The sequence below is a fragment of the Sphaeramia orbicularis genome, chromosome 19 (genome assembly GCF_902148855.1).
Source record: "Sphaeramia orbicularis chromosome 19, fSphaOr1.1, whole genome shotgun sequence".
Lineage (NCBI taxonomy): Eukaryota > Metazoa > Chordata > Actinopteri > Kurtiformes > Apogonidae > Sphaeramia > Sphaeramia orbicularis.
The window spans coordinates 37,275,363-37,294,615 of NC_043975.1; the positions used below are offsets into that span (position 1 = coordinate 37,275,363).

Sequence of the window (19,253 nt, forward strand, 5' to 3'; positions counted from 1 at the left end):
TCATCAGCACCAGAACCGATAAATCCCCCTGACTACTGCACACTCTTTCGACCTGGGAATGAATGCTGGTTTTTGCTGATTGTAGCCTTTCACACTGAAGATAAAAGGCAAATGTAAGCGGGTCTGTAGTCCAGTGAAAATTGTGAGTGCAAGTTCACCTAACTTCCTTTTTTAACATTGGATCTTTTATCTTTTAATTTAAAAACATAGTTGGCGGATGAGGGTGTGAAGTTTTTTTAAACCTGCCCTTTGGGTCAAAATAAAATCTGACTTTAGAAACTCTTACAGAGAATAAAAGACCAGCATCCCCTTTTTTTCTGTTGAATGACTAATAAATCCAATTTTGCCAAGTCCTCTGTTAACTTTAATGATTATCTTTATACGTTCCAATGTCTGCTACTAGCTTCACTTTCCAACTAGATGTTTTTTGGTGACCCTCTAGCCTTGTGCTGCCAAGATGGTTTGGCAGTGCTTAGTCCTGATGGATGAAATGAGATGACCAGTCATTATCAGTAATTATACACAATCTGTGTATCCTGGTTTGGCTCAGTGAGTAAAGCCTAGGGGGGCTGAGTGGGGTTAATGTCTTCATCATAATGTGGAGACATACACAAGAACACCAGGGGAGGAAAGATCACTTTCATTCTGGCTCAGCTTTGATCATAGTAAGGATCAGACTGTGAAAACAGCCAGGAAAGCAGCCACTGTCTGATTAATGATAGAGACTTTACCTTTTGCTACTTAGAGTCTTATTGTAGTTGAAAATGATGAAATATTTTAATGCTTGCACCTTGGTAGAGTAACTGGAATATTGCACGTTTATGTTTACCTTCTGCTTTTTGTCATTTTCAGGTGTTGTGGCTCCTCAGCTTTGATGACAAGAACACACTGGCTGACGCCGTGGATAAGTACTGCATTGGAGTCCCGCCCATCCAGTGGTTGGCATGGATACCACAGCTATTGACCTGCCTGGTTGGTTCGGAGGGCAAACCTCTGCTCAACCTAATCAGCCAGGTAAGTATACTGCAAAACTCTGCAGCCCAAATGTGTTTTGCCTTTAGTTTCGAAATAATTTTAAAAGCTTTACCATTTAACACACAAAGAAAACATGTCAAAGACTCACACATAATTGCACGGGTTAGATTATGTGTGAAAATGATCCGTTTCCCTCCCCTTGTTACTTTTTGTTCAGTCTTCAGTTTTATATGCGTTTGGATCCCTATTCTATTAATCATTACCATTTTTTAATACCTTCCATCCATCCGGGGCAGCACATCTGGCTGGGGTGTTAGCATTAGTGCTCATGCACATCTTTCTAATCAAGATAAATTAACTGCATTCACACCAAAGTGGCCGCTCTCCTGCCTTCTATTTACCAAATTAAGCATTCTGATTCTTCCTTTTACAGCAATTTATTGGCTTCCACCAGTCCCCGGTGTATAGGTTTTAAAATTATTTGTTCAAGAAATGATTATAAAGTTAATATTGTACGCATCCGCACTGCAGGAACAGAGCTAGTAATTAAACCGAGGACTAATTTGCTTTGCTTAATGGAGTATTATTTCCGCACAATTGAAGAGGGTGATCTTCAAAGAGTAGTGTGCTGTAACAAACAGTCATCCTCTTAGCAAAGCGGGAATATTGTATAGAGGATATGAAAGAGTGAGGAGGAGGATAAAGAAGCAAGGGAAGAGACAGGGTTTTAGTGTACAAGTAGGCAGTGAGATCACTATACTACAATGGAAAGAAGAAGCGTGTGATGAAATGATGTTTGCTTTGGAAATCCTCCTCAGACCAACTGTCTGGAGCTGATTCACTAACAAATTGGTCTCATGCATGTTAGTTGTCAAATAAGAGAAATTATCATTAGAAACATAGAGTTAGAACATTTTAGGTTGGTCATTTATTTGAACAACACTTTAATAGGACACATGGTCGTTACAGGCTTTTAAATTTTTCAGAATAAAAACTTTCATGTTAATATCAGAACACCTTTGGAGATTTTCCATATGTTGAGGTCTACTCCATCTTTTGGTGTGACTCATCAACTCCTAATGACTCAAGGGTAAAAAAGGTGATGTGCTTTTCTTTCAATCCTTTTTATGTAAAGGGAGAACCACATTTTGATGCATGGCAGGCTTTATCTCTGCTGCTTGACTGAATAATTTAGAGCTTCTCTGCGGCGGCGGGATGTTTAAAAAACGTATGCTGAAATATTGATGAAGGTGAGCAGAAGAGCGCCTGGGGGCAGGCGGGAAGATGAATCAGAAGTTAACAGAGAATCTCAACACCCCTCCCTACGTACTCCTGCCCTCCCTTGCTGCCTCCTTCTTGTCTACCACTCACCCTCTTCCCCTCAGCCCACCTCAGCTTTGCCAAAATATGACATTTCTTATCTTCCCATTAGTGTGCTGATCTATGGTTCCTCCTCTTCCTCTCTGCTTTCCTGCCTCTTTCATCTTTAATGTTGCTGTTAGTTGCCACTTAGAACTTGCTTTTCCAGTTACTTTTGACTCCAGTCTTTCACATTTCATCTCAATGTGTTTTTTTTTTTCATTTTCTGCCTCACTTTTTCTTTTTAAAACCTCAAAATAATAGGCAGTATAAAAACATTTGCAGGTGTGATCTTATTCAACCTGATGTTTCTAAAAAAAGTAAGTTTTATATATTCACCTTACTTTGCAGATAAAAGTAATATGTAAATCTGTGCTGAACATTTTTTGTTCTACAAGTATTATACACACACATATCTTGAGTGCACAAAAGAAAGTGGTAGGTTAAGGGGTTTCATAGCTGCATGAGCCAGCCATAGAGGTAACGGAAAGCAGCTGCTTAGCTGTGGTCCAATTTATTAATAGTTTTCCTTCTTGCCTTTTGTATCATCTTCAGGCTGTTCAGGCTTAGCCCACCGCAGCAGCAGCCTCTTTCACCACTTGGGTAATCCTATCTGTCTCCCCTCCATTGGTGCTGCTTTACAGCGCACTGCCAGTGACTCATGGGGAAGTATAGATTGCTTAATGCAGACAGAGAGCAGAGTCTTCTGAAGGATCTGAGACCTGCTGAGCTTTGGAACACCTCAGCCTGTGGTCCAGTTAATGGAAGGAGAACCACAGTATGATCTAGTTAACCCAGGGACGACCCATTCTTGACCTAGGAGCTTTAAACCTGAGTGAGATTTTGTGTAATCTTGATTTACACAGTTTGAGAATCTCTCTGAAGACCTGGGCTAGATGTCTTAGAAATGGGGATACTCAGAGAAAGCTTAGAGGTTCCAAAATCCATTCAGCCTCAAGCTACGGGTTAAAAAAAGCTTCTTTTTCTTTCTTTGTGTCTGTTTTCTGTCCTCCTCCATCACCATGACCCATCCTTGATCCACCTTCAGTGTTGTGCCCAGTTTTTTTTTGTTGTTGTCAAGATCTCTTTCTGCCCTGAAGGCACATAGAGAGTCTAGAAAGGATGTAAGCTATGTAATTGCAGTCTTAAAGAAACTCTGCTCCAACCTGAGAGAACATTGCGGTCTTGTCTTAAAGCATCCACTGGGCGGTCTAAAAACAAGGCTTTAGATCTGTGACTTACAGAATTTTTTCTGGAAAAAGGAGGGTTTGTTCATAACATAGGTTTTATTTTTACTCTTTTAGTCATCATTTCTATTGTGTCTTATACTTCAGTTGGATATGGTATAACTTTCCTTTAAGACCACATCCTGTGGTCTGCTTGAAAAAGAAAAGCTGTCATTGTCAGCTGAAGGCAGAGTATGTTTTACATCAGCTTATAGTTTTGAGAAATGGCAGATATCCCTTTTTTTCTTTTGTAGAATTTAGGGAGCTTTTTCGCAGCTCATGTTCTTCCTTGCGGCATTCGCTTTGTATAGAGACAGTGAAATGTCACACACAAATATATCAGTGTCAAGTTGAGTTTATCTATCTCATTAAAAGCCTGATTCCTTTGCAATATCTGCGCGGGATGTGTTAGTGTGTGCAACAATAATGTGAAAGTGTGAGTGCTGCAACAGAAAGGTGTTGAGGGATTTCTTTACTTTGTGTTTGTGACTTCAATTAAAGTCTTAAATAGCGTATGCAGGCAAAGATTTGTGTTGATGGAAAATAGCAAAATAGAATTTGTTGTTTATGATGAAATCTCCTTTTATACAAGCATGTGAACAAGAATAATAGAAAATATGTCTCTGCTTACCAAGTGCTATTGATGTAGTGTTTGCTCTTTGCGTATCGGTGTAAACTTGCATATCCCTCTTGAGTCGAAGAGTTGTATATAACAAAGCTCAAGTTTTCTGTGTATTTTTTTGTTTAATATTACATTTATTTTCAGTTAATACAGCATATAGAATTAACACTATCTGTCCAAACTAACCACAGGCCATCTTGCTAATGACCTCCTTTTGAAATAAAGTAGAGATAGGTACAGTGTACACATTAACAGCTGCAGGTAGACTGAATTTACTCACTGCAGCTGAAGTGATTTCCCTTTGTGCTGGAAACTTGAAACCTCTTGCGTCCTGACTTCAACCATTAAGCTTTCCAATGTTACTAGTGACTTTTCTTGAAAGTCTTGAGGGCAGTTTCATCATCAGTCACATTCAGTTTTGTAATTCAGCCATGACATGTTTTTAACTTCTCTAAGTCCCTTGACTCAAAGCTTCAAACACTCCCCGTGTTCCAGCAGAGGTCTTTGGCTGTATCAGTGTGATCTCTCTCTAACACACAGTATCTCCCTGTCCTCTCTCTCTTCCTCCATCTCCATCTCCTCCCTCTCCACTTCTGTCTACCTCCTCACTCTCCCCTTTACAGTCCTGAGGGGGAGCCTTTGAAATGTAATCTGTGACCCTCTTTTATCTGCTAGGTGGGACGAGTGTACCCCCAGGCTGTCTACTTCCCTATACGCACCCTTTACCTGACGCTCAAGATCGAACAAAGAGAACGCTACAAAAGTGGTAAGTAAACACAGCTGGCTGTAGTGTGTTGCCTCTTAACCACACTTGAAACAATTGATGCTCTTTTTTCTCTACCATATATTTACGACAATGTACAATGCATCTTCAGATGCAGAGAATGTATTTATATAATATGCATTGTTACAGAAACACTTCTCCCCTTGGTGATGGGGCATGTGCACAGTCTTGCTTCTTGTTTCTGTGCTTCTACATTTCACTTATCGAGCAGTCATCAAGACTACATATGTGATAACACATTAGACTGTGTTTTTCTCATTTGTTCAATGTCTAAAAGTTGCCCACTTCTGTTCCCCCCTTTTCATACATTCATCCCTCCTCATCTCACTGTTAACTCTCTCTCTCCTCATCCACTCGTTCCAGATGCATCTGGACAGCAGCAGCCCAGTTCAGTGGGGGCCCAGCCTCACTCGGGAGCCTCTGACCCAGGTCCTATCCGGGCCACAGCCCCAATGTGGCGTTGCAGCCGGATCATGCACATGCAGCGAGAGCTGCACCCGACCCTGCTCTCCTCCCTGGAGGGCATTGTGGACCAGATGGTGTGGTTCAGGGAGAACTGGCACGAAGAGGTGAGAAGAACAAAGGTGTTGTTTTTGTGCATGTCTCACTCTGTTGCTATGTGTGTGTGTTCTTTATGCATCAGATGGTGAGAAAATAATACAGTTGGTTGTGTGAATTTTCATGGGTCTGTGCATATGTGTGAAAGCAAGCTGGTGTGCATAGGTGTCACACCACCTGGACATCCAGATGACCAGAGTTTGGCAGTTCCTGTCTAACATGTGTTTACTCAGAGGTGTTTTTGAAACATTTAATAGTTTATTATTGCCTTTTTTCTTGCCTTACCTCAAGTGTAGTGCTTTTGACTGAGAGTGTTTACTGGGGGAACAGTCATTTGTGATATTCAGAGACAAACTGCACAAAGGACATGCACAAGGCTTATTTGGAGAATCCTCAAAAATGATTTTGTACCAAAAAAGTGTTATCTCCCACAATTATAGGAAACAAAATTCAAGATAGATTAGCCAGTGTACTCTTGGACATTCTTTGGTAGAAGACTTGTCTTCTAATTCTGGAGACATTTTTCTTCCGTCTTTCTTTTTTTTTGGTTGAAGCTAATTTTATGTTGACGTCAATTCAAAAGTAACATCCAAATAGGTGCTGTTGCAGATTGTTCTAGCCATGCTAGACAGTAACGACACAGTGTAGCCTGTCTGTGGGTGGAAGAGAAACTGGGAGAAATATTGGAGCAAGTGGTGAAAAGACTAAGACAGGTGATGGATGGGTGCGGTGAGCGTGTAGGATGGGGCAAGGGATTAAGGTTCTGAAGTTTGTTGGTGTGTGTGTCTGTGTGATTATCTGTGATGGTTTGAGGCACTCAGCAGCAGCTGCAGGCTCTATGCTTCGTTCCACTGGGCAAGCAGGGGCAGACTCATGCTAGACCATCATCACTTTCTCTCTCATATACTTGGGTTACTGTATGACATTAGTGTTTCTATATGAGAGAGATCACATGGGACAAGTAGTCAAAATGTCTTGTGTGGGACATCTCTTATTACTATAAAGCCAGCTTTAATGCCATGTCTACACTGAAAGCTACATTACCTCAGCCAGTTTTTGCTGTCACATTGCACATTTTTATTTTAATCAATCCAGCTGTTGACCTCAGCTGCATATCAATGCTCTTGAAGCATCTTCTTGCGTTATACGTGCGACTCCAGTAATTATGTGTGGCTCTTCAGCTCTTCAAAAAATGCAGCAAATCAACTGCATCTGAAACAACTCCCACTGTCGTCTCATTGACAGGTCTGAAGCTGCTGGTTCTGCTAGTTGTCAGTTTTTAGTGTAGAAAAGTCTACCATTTCATTCCACATTTCTCATTGTATTCCTCTTTTTGCAGGTTTTGAGGCAACTTCAACAGGGCTTGGCTAAATGCTACTCAGTGGCCTTTGAGAAGAGTGGGGCTGTGTCTGATGCCAAAATCACACCACACACGCTCAACTTTGTGAAGAAGTTGGTTAGCACCTTTGGTGTTGGCTTGGAGAATGTTTCCAATGTGTCCACAATGTTCTCTAGTGCAGCCTCTGAGTCACTAGCCCGCCGGGCGCAGGCTACAGCACAAGACCCTGTTTTCCAGAAGATGAAAGGACAATTTACAACAGGTTTGTTAATTTTTATATTAATCTCATATAGGCATAATGACAAAGAGAATAAATAGAGAGAAAAGCAACAGCTGTCAAACTCTTGAATTATGACTTATCGTCTTTTCAAACAGTTCACTTTTGTCTCTTAGGTGTTGATAAATCTTGACAAAGGGCTGGTGTTGAAACAAGTAACACCTCCTGGCTTTCTCTTCCTCACATCAGACACAACCACTTCTTGTGTTTCATCAAACACAGGCAAATGTGTCTGCGCTAGTTTAGATGATTAGACAGAAACTGCAGGCCTCCCTTGAAGTGCTATTTATTATTTTTGGGCATGTTACATTATATTTGCATAGACACTGACAGTGTTGATATCAGTGCTGAAACAATGCTGCGCAACGTCACTTGCATCAGCTGGAGAATTGATGTTCTGCAATATAATTGAGGTTTTAACCAGATGATATGATTTGTTCGTGAGGCTGGAGCTTTTCACTGGTCAAGCAATAATGGCATGTTTCTCCTTATTACACTTGTGCACACTTCCGCACTGGTTTTATTGTAGATGAAACTGGAAGTAGTGGCTTCTATATTATACTATTTGCCAGGTAGAGAATTAATAGACTGCATTGCTGTGTACTACAATACCCTTTTAATCCCAAAGCCTCAGAAAATTCCTAAAGCACTTTTTCATCTTTCTCAATCTATTCTCTGAGGTCTTGTATGCTGATGTGACATCAAAGATTAGCACTTGGAAGACACTCTGCAATAAAAAGACACTTCTCTGATCTATCCTCAGTTTTGGATTAACCATATTTCAAAGCAAAAAATTCTGTGATATTCATGTGTGTGCTTCTAAGGCAGTGATGAAGCCTCCAGTCAATTTGGGCTGTATATTCAGATTCATCTGCAAGCTGTGGAATCCAACAGGACAGGTGCAGTTCTAGTTTAGCCAAGGCCCCTTGGAGACATTTTTCTCAAAACAATCACTCCCCTGTTTTTGGAAGCATGTGTCTGTTTTCCTACATTACATAAGGGAGTTGAACTACAGTTCACTGGGCTCGGTTTAAACATGGTCCTCTTTGCTGACTGTTTTATACTCCTACAGACTGATTGCACATGCATGTTCTTTAAATTGGAATTACAGTTAACAGCCCAGTCTCTCCTGTTCATTGCACTTCTACATAGCAACTCCTCCTGCTCCTTTTTCCTCCCCATCTCTGCTCTTCAGCCTCTCTGTGCTTTTCTCCTTCACTGGTCTTGAGAGTGGCCTATAGAGCTAATGTGTTTGGCCCTGGGATAGAGGAGGACAAGGACAGTGAGTGAATGAAAAGCAGCAAGGGGGGGAAAAAAATGATCACCTGACCTGAAATGAGGAAAAAAAATGCAATAAGGTTTAGCTGGACCTGAGGAACAGAGAAAAATATACAAGACAATAAAAAAATGTAACTGGCGAACAGGAATAGGAGACAGGTGTGATGAAATTATCAAGCAAAAGCCTGAGAACAACACGTAGCTTAACAGAATAAATTACACAAACAAAAGTGTGTGAGGCTCAGGAGTAAGCGCTGTGCTGATGAATCTTACCAGATGTTGCAGTGCCAGCTGTGCACAATGCAGTCAGGCGTCACCAGGGCTTCTGCCTTGTAGGGTGCCTGCCGACCATCACTACCCAGATGTGCCCACAGCGACGTGGGAGTGGGGCCGACAGACTGAAAACTACACAAACCTTCCAGGGCGGAACAAACAGGGTTTACAGAGCTGCTGAGCAGCCAAGCTCCCATTCCCTGCACCACGTCAGTGGCTCACTCGCTTTCACAGGGTTTGTGGGCCGGAAAATATGGGTTTATGTGTGCACATATAACATTTGGCAGCAGGGAGGCATTCAAATCCAATTACGGCGAATGCTATTTGCATGAGTTACTGTTTTAGCAGTGGATCTGTTCCAGAGACTTTTGTTAGAAGAGCTTTTTTTTTTTTTTTTTTTTTTTGGAACAAAAAGCACAAGATTCCTGGATTTTTAATTATGTGCCTATTTAAATGCCATTTGTCATACAAAAATGACATTTAGTACATTTTAATGAAAGTCAATTTAATTTTATAAAGTAGTTTAGCTTCGCACCTTTGATCTCCTACTTAGTATTAAATCAAATGCTTTAAATGTGAACTTTTATTATTAAACAGCCACAAAGCCTTTTAGCCCATTTATTCTGTTGGAATAACCTCTGAAAAACTAACAACTTCTGCTCATCTATCAAACAAATTCAGCTCAAGTTAAATTCATCACATAATGTAAAGTCTCACACAGAGACAGTAACAGGACGGTACATGGACGGGAATTTTGGCCCTTTGAAAGTGGCCCACTGCCTGGACCGTAATTTTGTGCAGCAATGCCCGTGATCCTCTGTTTCAGTCCGTCAGCCGGGCCAGGTAGGGCAGTACATTGGTGTTGCTTCTCCACACAGGTCACAATGCAGTCACACTACTTTCCACATCTCTTTCTCTTATCATACGTATTCCCTCTGCTAACTGACAGAGCAGGGGTCAAAGATGAGTTCAGGGGCACTAAAAATAACTCTTCATGTTACCGACTGTATTGTAGTCTCTTTAAAGTGCTATTTTTTTTTAGTGCAACGGCCCAAAGGTCTGATGAACTATTTGTATCAGTTGGCGTCCATCTGTTGGACAATTTGTCAAGAATCTTCTTCTATGAAACAGTCAGTCAGAATGACTTGATATTTGTTGTAGAACATCTTTGGGCTAAGGTCTACCAAGTGTGTTCAAAGAATTGGGAAATATTGATGAAATTTTAAAAATCCCCATTGGTTTATAATGGGACACATTTCAAAGTGATATAACTTCAAAACAGTTGAAGATATTTATATAATTACTATTTGCAATAGATAGGAAGTCACATATGGACTTTCATTTGGTGCCATGACCTTTGACCTTGAGTCCCCTTGAAAGGTCAAACAAATGTCAGTTAATGTAAATGTGTAATCAATTTAAGTATGCCATTGGACTACAGGAGCCTTGGTCCTTTTTTTTTTTTTTTCAACCACAGAGCAGTTTTAATGTTGATGTCATGGGCAATGGTCAATACTTTGTATTCTTAGAAAAACCTGCTATAATATTAGTGTCTAAATTGCAATTCCCTCTTTTCAATGATGCAACATTTTACATATCAGATAGTTCAAGGGACAGTAGAAACATTTTAAAATAAGATAGAACTTGAATGATTTTTTTTCTTGAAGTGGTCCACATGTGCAATATCTTGAGTTCAAGGTCACTCTTGAGTATTTGTTTTACAGAGTTTTATTGGAACTTTACCTTACTGTTTGTATTTTTAAATTGCATTGTTCAGGTTGTCTCTGGATCCTTAAAAATTCCTAAATATGATTGTCCTAAATTAAGGCGTTAATTATCCATAAAATACAAATTCCATCGGCACAATAAATGATATTGATATATTTGCTTTAGAAGTCTTTGTAAAATAGTGTAATGTTTTTTGTAATGTTTATCATTTTATCGTAATTGATGTGAATGAGTAGAGCCTCCACCAGTCATTCATGGATGTGATGTTTAGCAGCTTAGAAGTCATGAGCAGAGACATTAGTCATGGAGAAATGGATTGCAGGATGGAAACATGGTTGCAACTGGTTCAAGGCAATAACTATGACACCTGTTGAACTGTTATTTTTATGAAAGTATTGTTTTAAATTTAGGCCAAAGATTGAAAAATATGTTGAAGTCATAAATGTGTCTTCCTTAAACCTGTAGATACCCTGTTGTTCAGGCAGGTTGGGTGTTGGGAGAATATGTTTAATTGTCACACGCAATGCACCCTTGATGAAATTAACTAAGTTTTGGAATCACCAGTTTTACAATTAGAGCTCTAAACAAGTTAAAGCGTCTTATTAGTACACAAAATGACTTTGACAGTGTGGTCTCTTGGGTTGTTAAAATATTCGAGTGTTTTGTGACTTTACGTAACATAATGTGCTGTTCTTTCCTGACCTTAAACAGCTAAAGATTTTATATCTAATAAAGATCAAATGACATTACCACGTTACTTTATGGCTTGAAAGGAGTGGAGCATGTCTTGCTTTTTTTCTATTTGTAGGCATTATACACTTTTATGGTGCTGAATTGTTGTCGGGTTGCAATTTCTCAGGACTGTTTCAATTTTACCTCTGCTATCGGGGCAGGTGAATTGCAGGCAGACGGATAGCGAAATAGGGCCACTCTGAAAAGAACATTGGCTGGTTTAAAGGGCTTATTTAAAGTATTAGGAGGTCTCTCTCTGGGAGAGATTGAACAGGTTTGAAATGGCAGGGCCTTGCAGTTTCATGGATTCATTATAACAGGCGGTACAACAGGGCACACTGAAATAGGAGCGGTAGGTGTGTGTGCGCGCACGTGCATTCATGTTACGGAGATGCCCTGGGGGTTTTGCTCTAAAATGGAAAGGCTGCCTGGCTCACTTCCCCTCCTTCCGTTGTTATTGCTACAGCTCATCACAATATGTTATGTGCAATATGAGTTGTGACTTGAAACAGGAATTTAATACTTCAGGACTCTCATTTTTATAGCTCTAATTGAATCAGTTCCCAGCCTCCATGAGGGAGTTTTAAGTCGATAGAGCAAAGTGTTCTCCTTGTGCTGCCTGCCTACCATGAATAACTTACCTGTGAAGTTCCCTTAAGCAAGGCACTGCTGGAGTAGAGTGACCAGCAGTGCAACACAATATTTATAATGCACTTTTCCCTGATGTAAGTTTGCACAATCTCTACCCACCTCTAGGCCATCACCGTGAAAACAAGGTGTGTTTTGTCTGTGTTAGCGGGTAAATAAAGGTAAAGTAAATACCCAGATCTCACTTTAATTAATCTTAACTGTTTGTGGTTTCAAAGCTGTCGTGGAACATTTTCACTGAAACATCATATAAGCTTTCAGGTGGTGTCGTCTTTGGTGCTTTTTATTAGCTTCTCAGTTATAGTCGACTCCCTCATGTGTTTAACCCCTCATGTTTTTGTTATTTAGCAAGGTTACTTAGAAGCAGTATTTATAACGCAGGTTTGGAGGCATATAGCCGCAGGGGAGGCTAAAAGTTGCACACACAAACACACCTGGGAGCTGCCCTCTAGTGTTAACAGTCTTGTACTTTTGGCGGTTGTCTTGCTGAAGGGTGTTTTGAGGGTAGATGGTTAGTAAGGAAAAGTAAACCCATCTAAACTTTCTTGGTCAGTGTGTGTATGTCTTGCCATTTTTACACCATGGGTAGTCTCCATCTACGTTTGTACATTTTATTTTTAAGTAGTCATTAATTCATTAATAGTTTTCTGCAACAAAGATGGACAAAGGGAGGAAGAGTAATATTTTTTCTGATGTAACTAACTGTTTTTTTTTTCTCTTCTAGACTTTGACTTCAGCGTGCCTGGCTCCATGAAGCTTCACAATTTGATCTCCAAACTCAAGAAGTGGATCAAGATCCTGGAGGCCAAGACTAAACAGCTGCCCAAGTTTTTCCTCATCGAGGAGAAATGCCGCTTCCTCAGCAACTTCTCGGCACAGACAGCAGAGGTGGAGATCCCTGGGGAATTCCTCATGCCCAAGCCTACGCACTACTACATCAAAATTGCCAGGTAAAGGACTTTTCTACACAAGCACACTTTGGCCTAATAAGCGGAATGTTGAATTAACACACTGGCTATGATCTAAAATCTATTTTAGCCCTGCCAGCCACATATTACAATTCAGGGGCCTTTTTTTATTCCAGAATGACTTGACAAAATGATTTAAAAAGCTTATCAATGTAAGAAGATGTATGTATATTTTCCACATATGTATAGAACACTTGACTTATCCTTGTTAAGACTATAATCCCCCAAATGTGTACCTCAAAACCAATTTTACAATCTTCTTTTGTAATGTGGGTTACTTAAAGTTAGAAATAATATTTTTGTTATGAAATGTTGCAGCTCTGAAGATAGAAGGAACAGGCAAAGGATAGAAATACCCTCATGTAATTCCTCCCACATCATTTATTGTCTCTACACCTGTCTCCAGGTTCATGCCCAGAGTGGAAATTGTTCAGAAACACAATACTGCAGCACGTCGTCTCTATATCCGTGGCCACAATGGCAAGATTTACCCCTACTTGGTGATGAATGACGCCTGCTTGACCGAGTCACGCCGAGAGGAGAGGGTCCTGCAGCTTCTGCGGTTACTAAATCCCTGCCTAGAGAAGAGGAAGGAGACCACAAAGAGACACCTGTTCTTCACTGGTAGGACCTGGGTTCAGAGAGATACGCAATGGGGTCGGAAAAATGTAGAGATTAGAGTAAAACTTTTGATCAGGTTTGTTTGGAGAAAGTCTCTCAGATGCAACTGCATGTGATGGAGATTAGATTAGAAAGACCGTAGTAGTAGTAGTAGTAGTAGTAAGTTAACTTTTGAAATTTCACAAAATAAGCTTGGCTCCATCATGAAATCAAAGGTTGAAGGGGTAAATGTTACAGTAAACATAGCTCTAATAAGCATAGTAAAAGATTTAGAGCATTCTGTTGCTGTTTTCCATCTAAAATGACTCTGAGGTTTTTGTTGTGATTGAGACCTAGCTTTTGAACTCATAATTAGTGTATTGTTCTTTATGGCAACATCTACATAGACACCAGGGAACAGAGCTGATCAATCATTTGAGTGAAAAGAGTTAAAAGGTTTTGAAAGTGTGTGTCCATCTCTCATTAAAGCTGCAGAAACAAGATTTGGAAAACTTACACCTTGCTTCTGTTGTTGTCTCCTCTCTGTCCAAATCATGAGACTAAATATAAAGATATATGACCTGATGCTGTTATGGAAGACTGAAGCCGTATTATTACAGTTATGGGAGCTGCCGTGCTGCTGCTGTGACATAGAAGCAATGGAATTATGTCTGACAGAATCTTACCAGTGACTGTTAATTGAAGTGTTCAGATACTTAACCCACCCTCAGTCTAAAGGAGGTGGTGGGGAGTCCTGTCAAACCTTTTAATTGTGGATTTTTGATGATTGATTCTAAAACTCAACAAACACTCAATGAAGCTGTGAGCGCTTAAAATCTTTTTCAAAGACCCTTTCCAAACCCAATACTTAAACCCAATACTTCTGCAAGTTCATGAAATTACACTGATGAAAATACAACTTAGTTTAAGTGCAGTAAGAACAATTGACGTCCACCTCTTCCTTTCCTCATTCTCTTCTAGATGTGTCTTTTTCTCTTGCCATGCAATTTCAATTTGCTTTCAAGCACTATTTCCTCTCCTGTCATCCCCCTGTGGTTTACCTCCACCCAGATGTTTGCCCACTCTCTATTTATACACTTGATTGGTTTGTTTAAGAGGAAATATGGACGGGGAATTCAGCAGTCCCTTCCAACCCATTTCCTCCCAACTGGAATGGCGGATATTGATTTGATTTGGGCTGCCAGTATATGTAAATGTTTAGACTGCTTTCAGTGCGTCACCCATCCTTTGCCTTTTACCTCCTCTGACCCTGCTTGTGTTGATCGATGGTTGGGCCTTCAGTGCAGATGTTTCCCAACTCTGGAGTATTTTAGTTGTAGGTTTAGATCTGTGGTTTACACTGTGGTGAAACAGAGCGTGTTTGCTTGAGCACAACCAAATATTTTCAGTTTGTATGTTACTGACTTTGTTTTGCTTCTTCCTTACCTCCTTCCTCCCACTCTGCTCCTCCTGGGCTACCCTCCATCTTATTTCCTCCTGCTCCATCTCCTTCCCACCTGTATCCTGTGTTCTCCCTCTCCCTCGTCTGTCTAGTGCCCCGAGTGGTGGCAGTGTCGCCTCAGATGCGGCTGGTGGAAGACAACCCTTCATCTCTGTCACTGGTGGAAATCTACAAACAGCGCTGTGCCAAGAAGGGAATTGAGCATGACAACCCCATTTCAAGATATTATGACCGTCTGGCAACTGTGCAGGCCAGAGGCACACAGGCCAGCCACCAGGTACTGAGACGACCATGTAACTACACACATACATGGAATTCTAAATTCACAGCATCGTTCAGAAGCCAGACCAAATTTAACTTGAGTCGAGGTTTGTCTGGCAAAACTCAATAGGTTTGATTTGTTAGGGCCTTTGTCAGTTGGTCAGCCAAACGTATTTCTCCGTCAGTTTATAAAAGATGTGTTCTACTTGAGTAATTGCTATATTCATCACTCTGTCTTTCACTTTTGATTTTGGTTTTCAGACTCTAAAATCAAGGCAGCTTCTCTTAGGGGCTTGTTATCAACCAAACAATCCATCAAAATCAATTCCTGAAATAACTGGATTTTCTTTTGTATTGTTTGTGCCTGGAATAAAGTTTTGCATTGCTGTCTTTTCTTTTAGCATTCTTTGATGGTGAAGAAAACTCCATCTGTACCTCATCTATTACAGATGTTGCTTGCGTGCTTGCTGACCCTCTCTATACTCCGATCCTTAGATGGAAAAGCCTGATGAAAATTCTTAATGTCTTAGATAGATGGAAAATCCTTATCTCTAGATGTCTGCTTTTGGTTATGGGCTGTACCAATAATGGTTGTGTCAACCAAGATTATCAATTATTCGTTTATTACAGAGAAAAGCCTATTTCTTATCATATTTTGAGTGACTCATATTTGATTGTTTTTCTTAATTGGAATCGTGTAAATTTTCAGTCAACCATATAAAAAATATATACCATTTTATTCAAAAAGATAAACAGAAAGAACTTTTCAATTATAGTTGCAAGCAAATTAATAGAAGCCTAAAATATGACTATGGACAAAACTATAGAAACCACCCCTTTAATCATTTTTAATATTTGAAATAAGTTAGTGTTGTTTCAGTCTGATTTGGGAACTTCTTCGGATTGTAATGTGGTAAATAGTAGTTTTCTGGTTTGTGTCAGACATTTACAAACACATTTATGCAACAGAAATAGATCCTTTCTCAGGTACAAGCACCTTGTTTTGTGTTAACAGATTACAGTCCTCCTGTTACACATTTGTTTTCTGTCATCACTAGATATTTGTCAAATCACACAGCCTTAAATAAAAAATTTGGCTGTGAAATAAGAGAAATCCATAACAAACAACCATGCAGGATTTGGCCCATCAGATTTCATCTGCTCAGCTTTGGCTCACAATTTTTTTGACATTATCTTCCATAACTTCTCCTGTCTTTTTCTCCACCTCAGGTTCTGCGGGACATTTTGAAGGAGGTGCAGGGGAACATGGTGCCTCGCAGCATGTTGAAGGAGTGGGCTCTCCACACCTTCCCCAACGCCACTGATTACTGGACCTTCCGCAAGATGTTCACCATCCAGCTGGCTCTCATTGGCCTGGCTGAGTTCATGCTCCACCTGAACAGGCTGAACCCCGAGATGCTGCAGATAGCACAGGTAAGAAACTCACATAGACATGTGTTACTGCCAAGGGCAAGTGGCTAATTCAATAGATATACACTCATACACAGATGCATTAAGAGATCACTGTTACCCTCTCCATATCTGGCTGTATGAATTACCATTCTCCCCAATGACATTCACGCTTGGCCTATCAGTCAGCCAGCCACTGTCAATGCGAAGGATGTTTTGACAGAACGTTATATTCAGTCCCGCGGCTCTACAGCTATCAAAGACGTTTCAATTTGAAGAAGCTGTGTTTGTGTGTGCCTCTCACTCTGCACGCATCCGTCTGGCGCTCAGGGTCTGCAGACAGCTTTCTCAAAGTCATTATTAAAGATGATTGTGTCAGTCGGCCACCCCTCCCCTCTGATCCTAATCGGCCTTTGCTGACAGGCGTTCCTCTGGGCAGCTAAGCGCTGGTATTAAGCCCCCTCTCTGCCTGTTCCACTCCGCAGATCCCATTAGACACAGGAGGATTACGGAGCGGAGAGTGTACACACATAAAAAACACACACACAAACAGAGAGTGCAAGGACAGGACATCACAGCCATAACACTGTGCCCCACCCTGCCTAAATAGATGCCGCCTCCTCCTTTTGAATTAGAAAGAATAAAGTGGTGCTATAAAGCTTCAGCAAAACAAAGGCACTGTGTTCATGAAATCCATCTTGTCATCAGGCTGTAATTCAGTTAAAGACTTAATTTTTTTTCAGCAGCTGTCTTCACAAGTAGAGCTATCTGCCTCCACATAACCTCCTGAGAATCTGTTGCATTTCCTTTTGTATACTTATCACTGTATCTCCTCTGCAATTGGTGACATTTGTCTGGAAAATTACCTAATATCTGTCATTTCTCACAGCCTCAGTTCACAGCCGGCCATCACTTTATGTGACACACTAATGTTGCATCATTACATTTACACCAGCTCCCAAAATAAAGCCAGTGCTGGTCACCAGTGAGCTGATTAGCATTCTGCCTCCACCGCCACCTCTCTGTGGGCTTATCAGAACCTCCTGGGGGTTTGCTGGTGTCCTAGCCCACTGCCTAGAGGACCTCTACTAGGGCCTCAATGAGAAAACGACGGCAGGAGAGAAAAAAAGAGAGAAGGAGCGAGTTGTAGAGGGAGGATGGTAGGAGGGGAAGAAGCGAGACAGAGGATTGAAATGCTCTGCTATAAATCTGTCGGAGCTACTCACCTTTTCATATAAGGGAGCTTATCTCTTCAGATTGGCCACTCGTGTAGCAGTCCTTTTGCACATAAATGCAGGCTTAAAGATGAAAACTTGGCTGTATATATTTAAGTCAGCAGGGAGTGACAGTGGAGAGGAGGGGGTGCATTGAGGATTATAGATGTTCTGCTGCTGATAGTTTGACGTGTTACTGTGTCTGGGGCAGGCAGATCAATAACAGCAGCCATTTCATCTGTGTGAGCTTGTTATATACCTGCTCCAGTCTTCCCTTATAGAGCTAAGATGAATTTAAACAACACAGGGGTTCAGAGTGTTTCAAAATAAATTTTACTTTTTGTATGTGCCCATGAGCAAACACTGGTGAATAATGCTGTCGCTTTATCTAATTTGTTCTCCCTCATTTACGCACATTACTCTCACCCTCTGCTTCCAGGACACGGGCAAGTTGAACGTTTCCTACTTCCGCTTTGACATAAATGACGCCACAGGTGACCTGGACGCCAACCGGCCCGTTCCATTCCGTCTGACGCCCAATATCTCTGAGTTCCTGACCACCATCGGTGTCTCTGGCCCTCTCACTGCTTCCATGATTGCTGTCGCACGATGCTTTGCACAGCCAAACTTTAAGGTAAGTTGACTTCTCATTAAATCTCCAAGATTTAAGAGACTCATTGTGTACACAGAACTGTACTATGGCGTCATCTCCTGTCTTATGATCTTCACGTGCCGCATCAGCTGATAGTTTACATTGCAGCTCTTTAGCTTACCTCTGTATTTAGACACAAAACAGCCACAGTAAAACCACAAATCGCCTCCATTTTCTGTACAGTTTGTGTTTTCAATAGCTGCACTAAAGATCTATTTCAAACTGTCCAAGCAAGTTCAGAGCTGTCACAGTTTAATTTGAACCATGGATCAAGAAATGGCAGTAAACATGACAACATAACATGGTACCTTTACGGCTACATATGTTTCATAATCGAACTCACCCATGTAGAAATAACACTGATTTTAGCGTCAAATTCCATACTTCTAATTCAGGGCTGTTTCCAGGAGTGAAAACAACAGTACCTCTAACATTTATTATTTGTTTTTTTTTAACTATTAAAAGTTGTTTCTTTATGGTTCTTGTCAAATCAGCCTTGGCTTTGATTGATTGATTCAAGTATTTACTTCGAATATGAATGTAAAAAAAAAAGAAAGAAAATAAACGGATAAAACATTTAAACATAAGACATAAAATACATATTCGAAAAGGAGAGAGTAGTATAACTTATAAACTCCCACCCCTTCTCCTTAAATAATTAATAACAATAATAAGTTTCCTACTCTAAACATATCTATGCTCTAATTCCTGATACTTATTGTTAAATAGTATTGGTTCTGACTTTATACTATTATGAAGAAATATAAGCTTAGTTTTCATTAACATAGGAGATTGAACAGAGTGACTTCCTCTAGTGGTCACATACATGTCGACCTATGGCCGCGAATAAATTCAGTTTGGATCTCTGCAGTACACATGGGCATCTT

General features: G+C 40.5%; 1 protein-coding gene across 4 annotated transcripts in view; it reads left to right on the forward strand.

Moving 5' to 3' along the window:
• Nucleotides 1–19,253, forward strand: part of trrap (transformation/transcription domain-associated protein) — an 86,205-nt gene that overhangs the window by 62,106 nt on the left and 4,846 nt on the right. For all 4 annotated transcript variants that reach the window (XM_030163383.1, XM_030163384.1, XM_030163385.1 and 1 more), the window contains 9 exons: nucleotides 853–1,014; nucleotides 4,858–4,948; nucleotides 5,330–5,535; nucleotides 6,864–7,125; nucleotides 12,524–12,749; nucleotides 13,174–13,391; nucleotides 14,922–15,106; nucleotides 16,321–16,524; nucleotides 18,154–18,348. In XM_030163383.1, coding sequence (XP_030019243.1) covers nucleotides 853–1,014; nucleotides 4,858–4,948; nucleotides 5,330–5,535; nucleotides 6,864–7,125; nucleotides 12,524–12,749; nucleotides 13,174–13,391; nucleotides 14,922–15,106; nucleotides 16,321–16,524; nucleotides 18,154–18,348 — 1,749 coding nt within the window. The remainder of the gene's footprint in view (nucleotides 1–852; nucleotides 1,015–4,857; nucleotides 4,949–5,329; nucleotides 5,536–6,863; nucleotides 7,126–12,523; nucleotides 12,750–13,173; nucleotides 13,392–14,921; nucleotides 15,107–16,320; nucleotides 16,525–18,153; nucleotides 18,349–19,253) is intronic.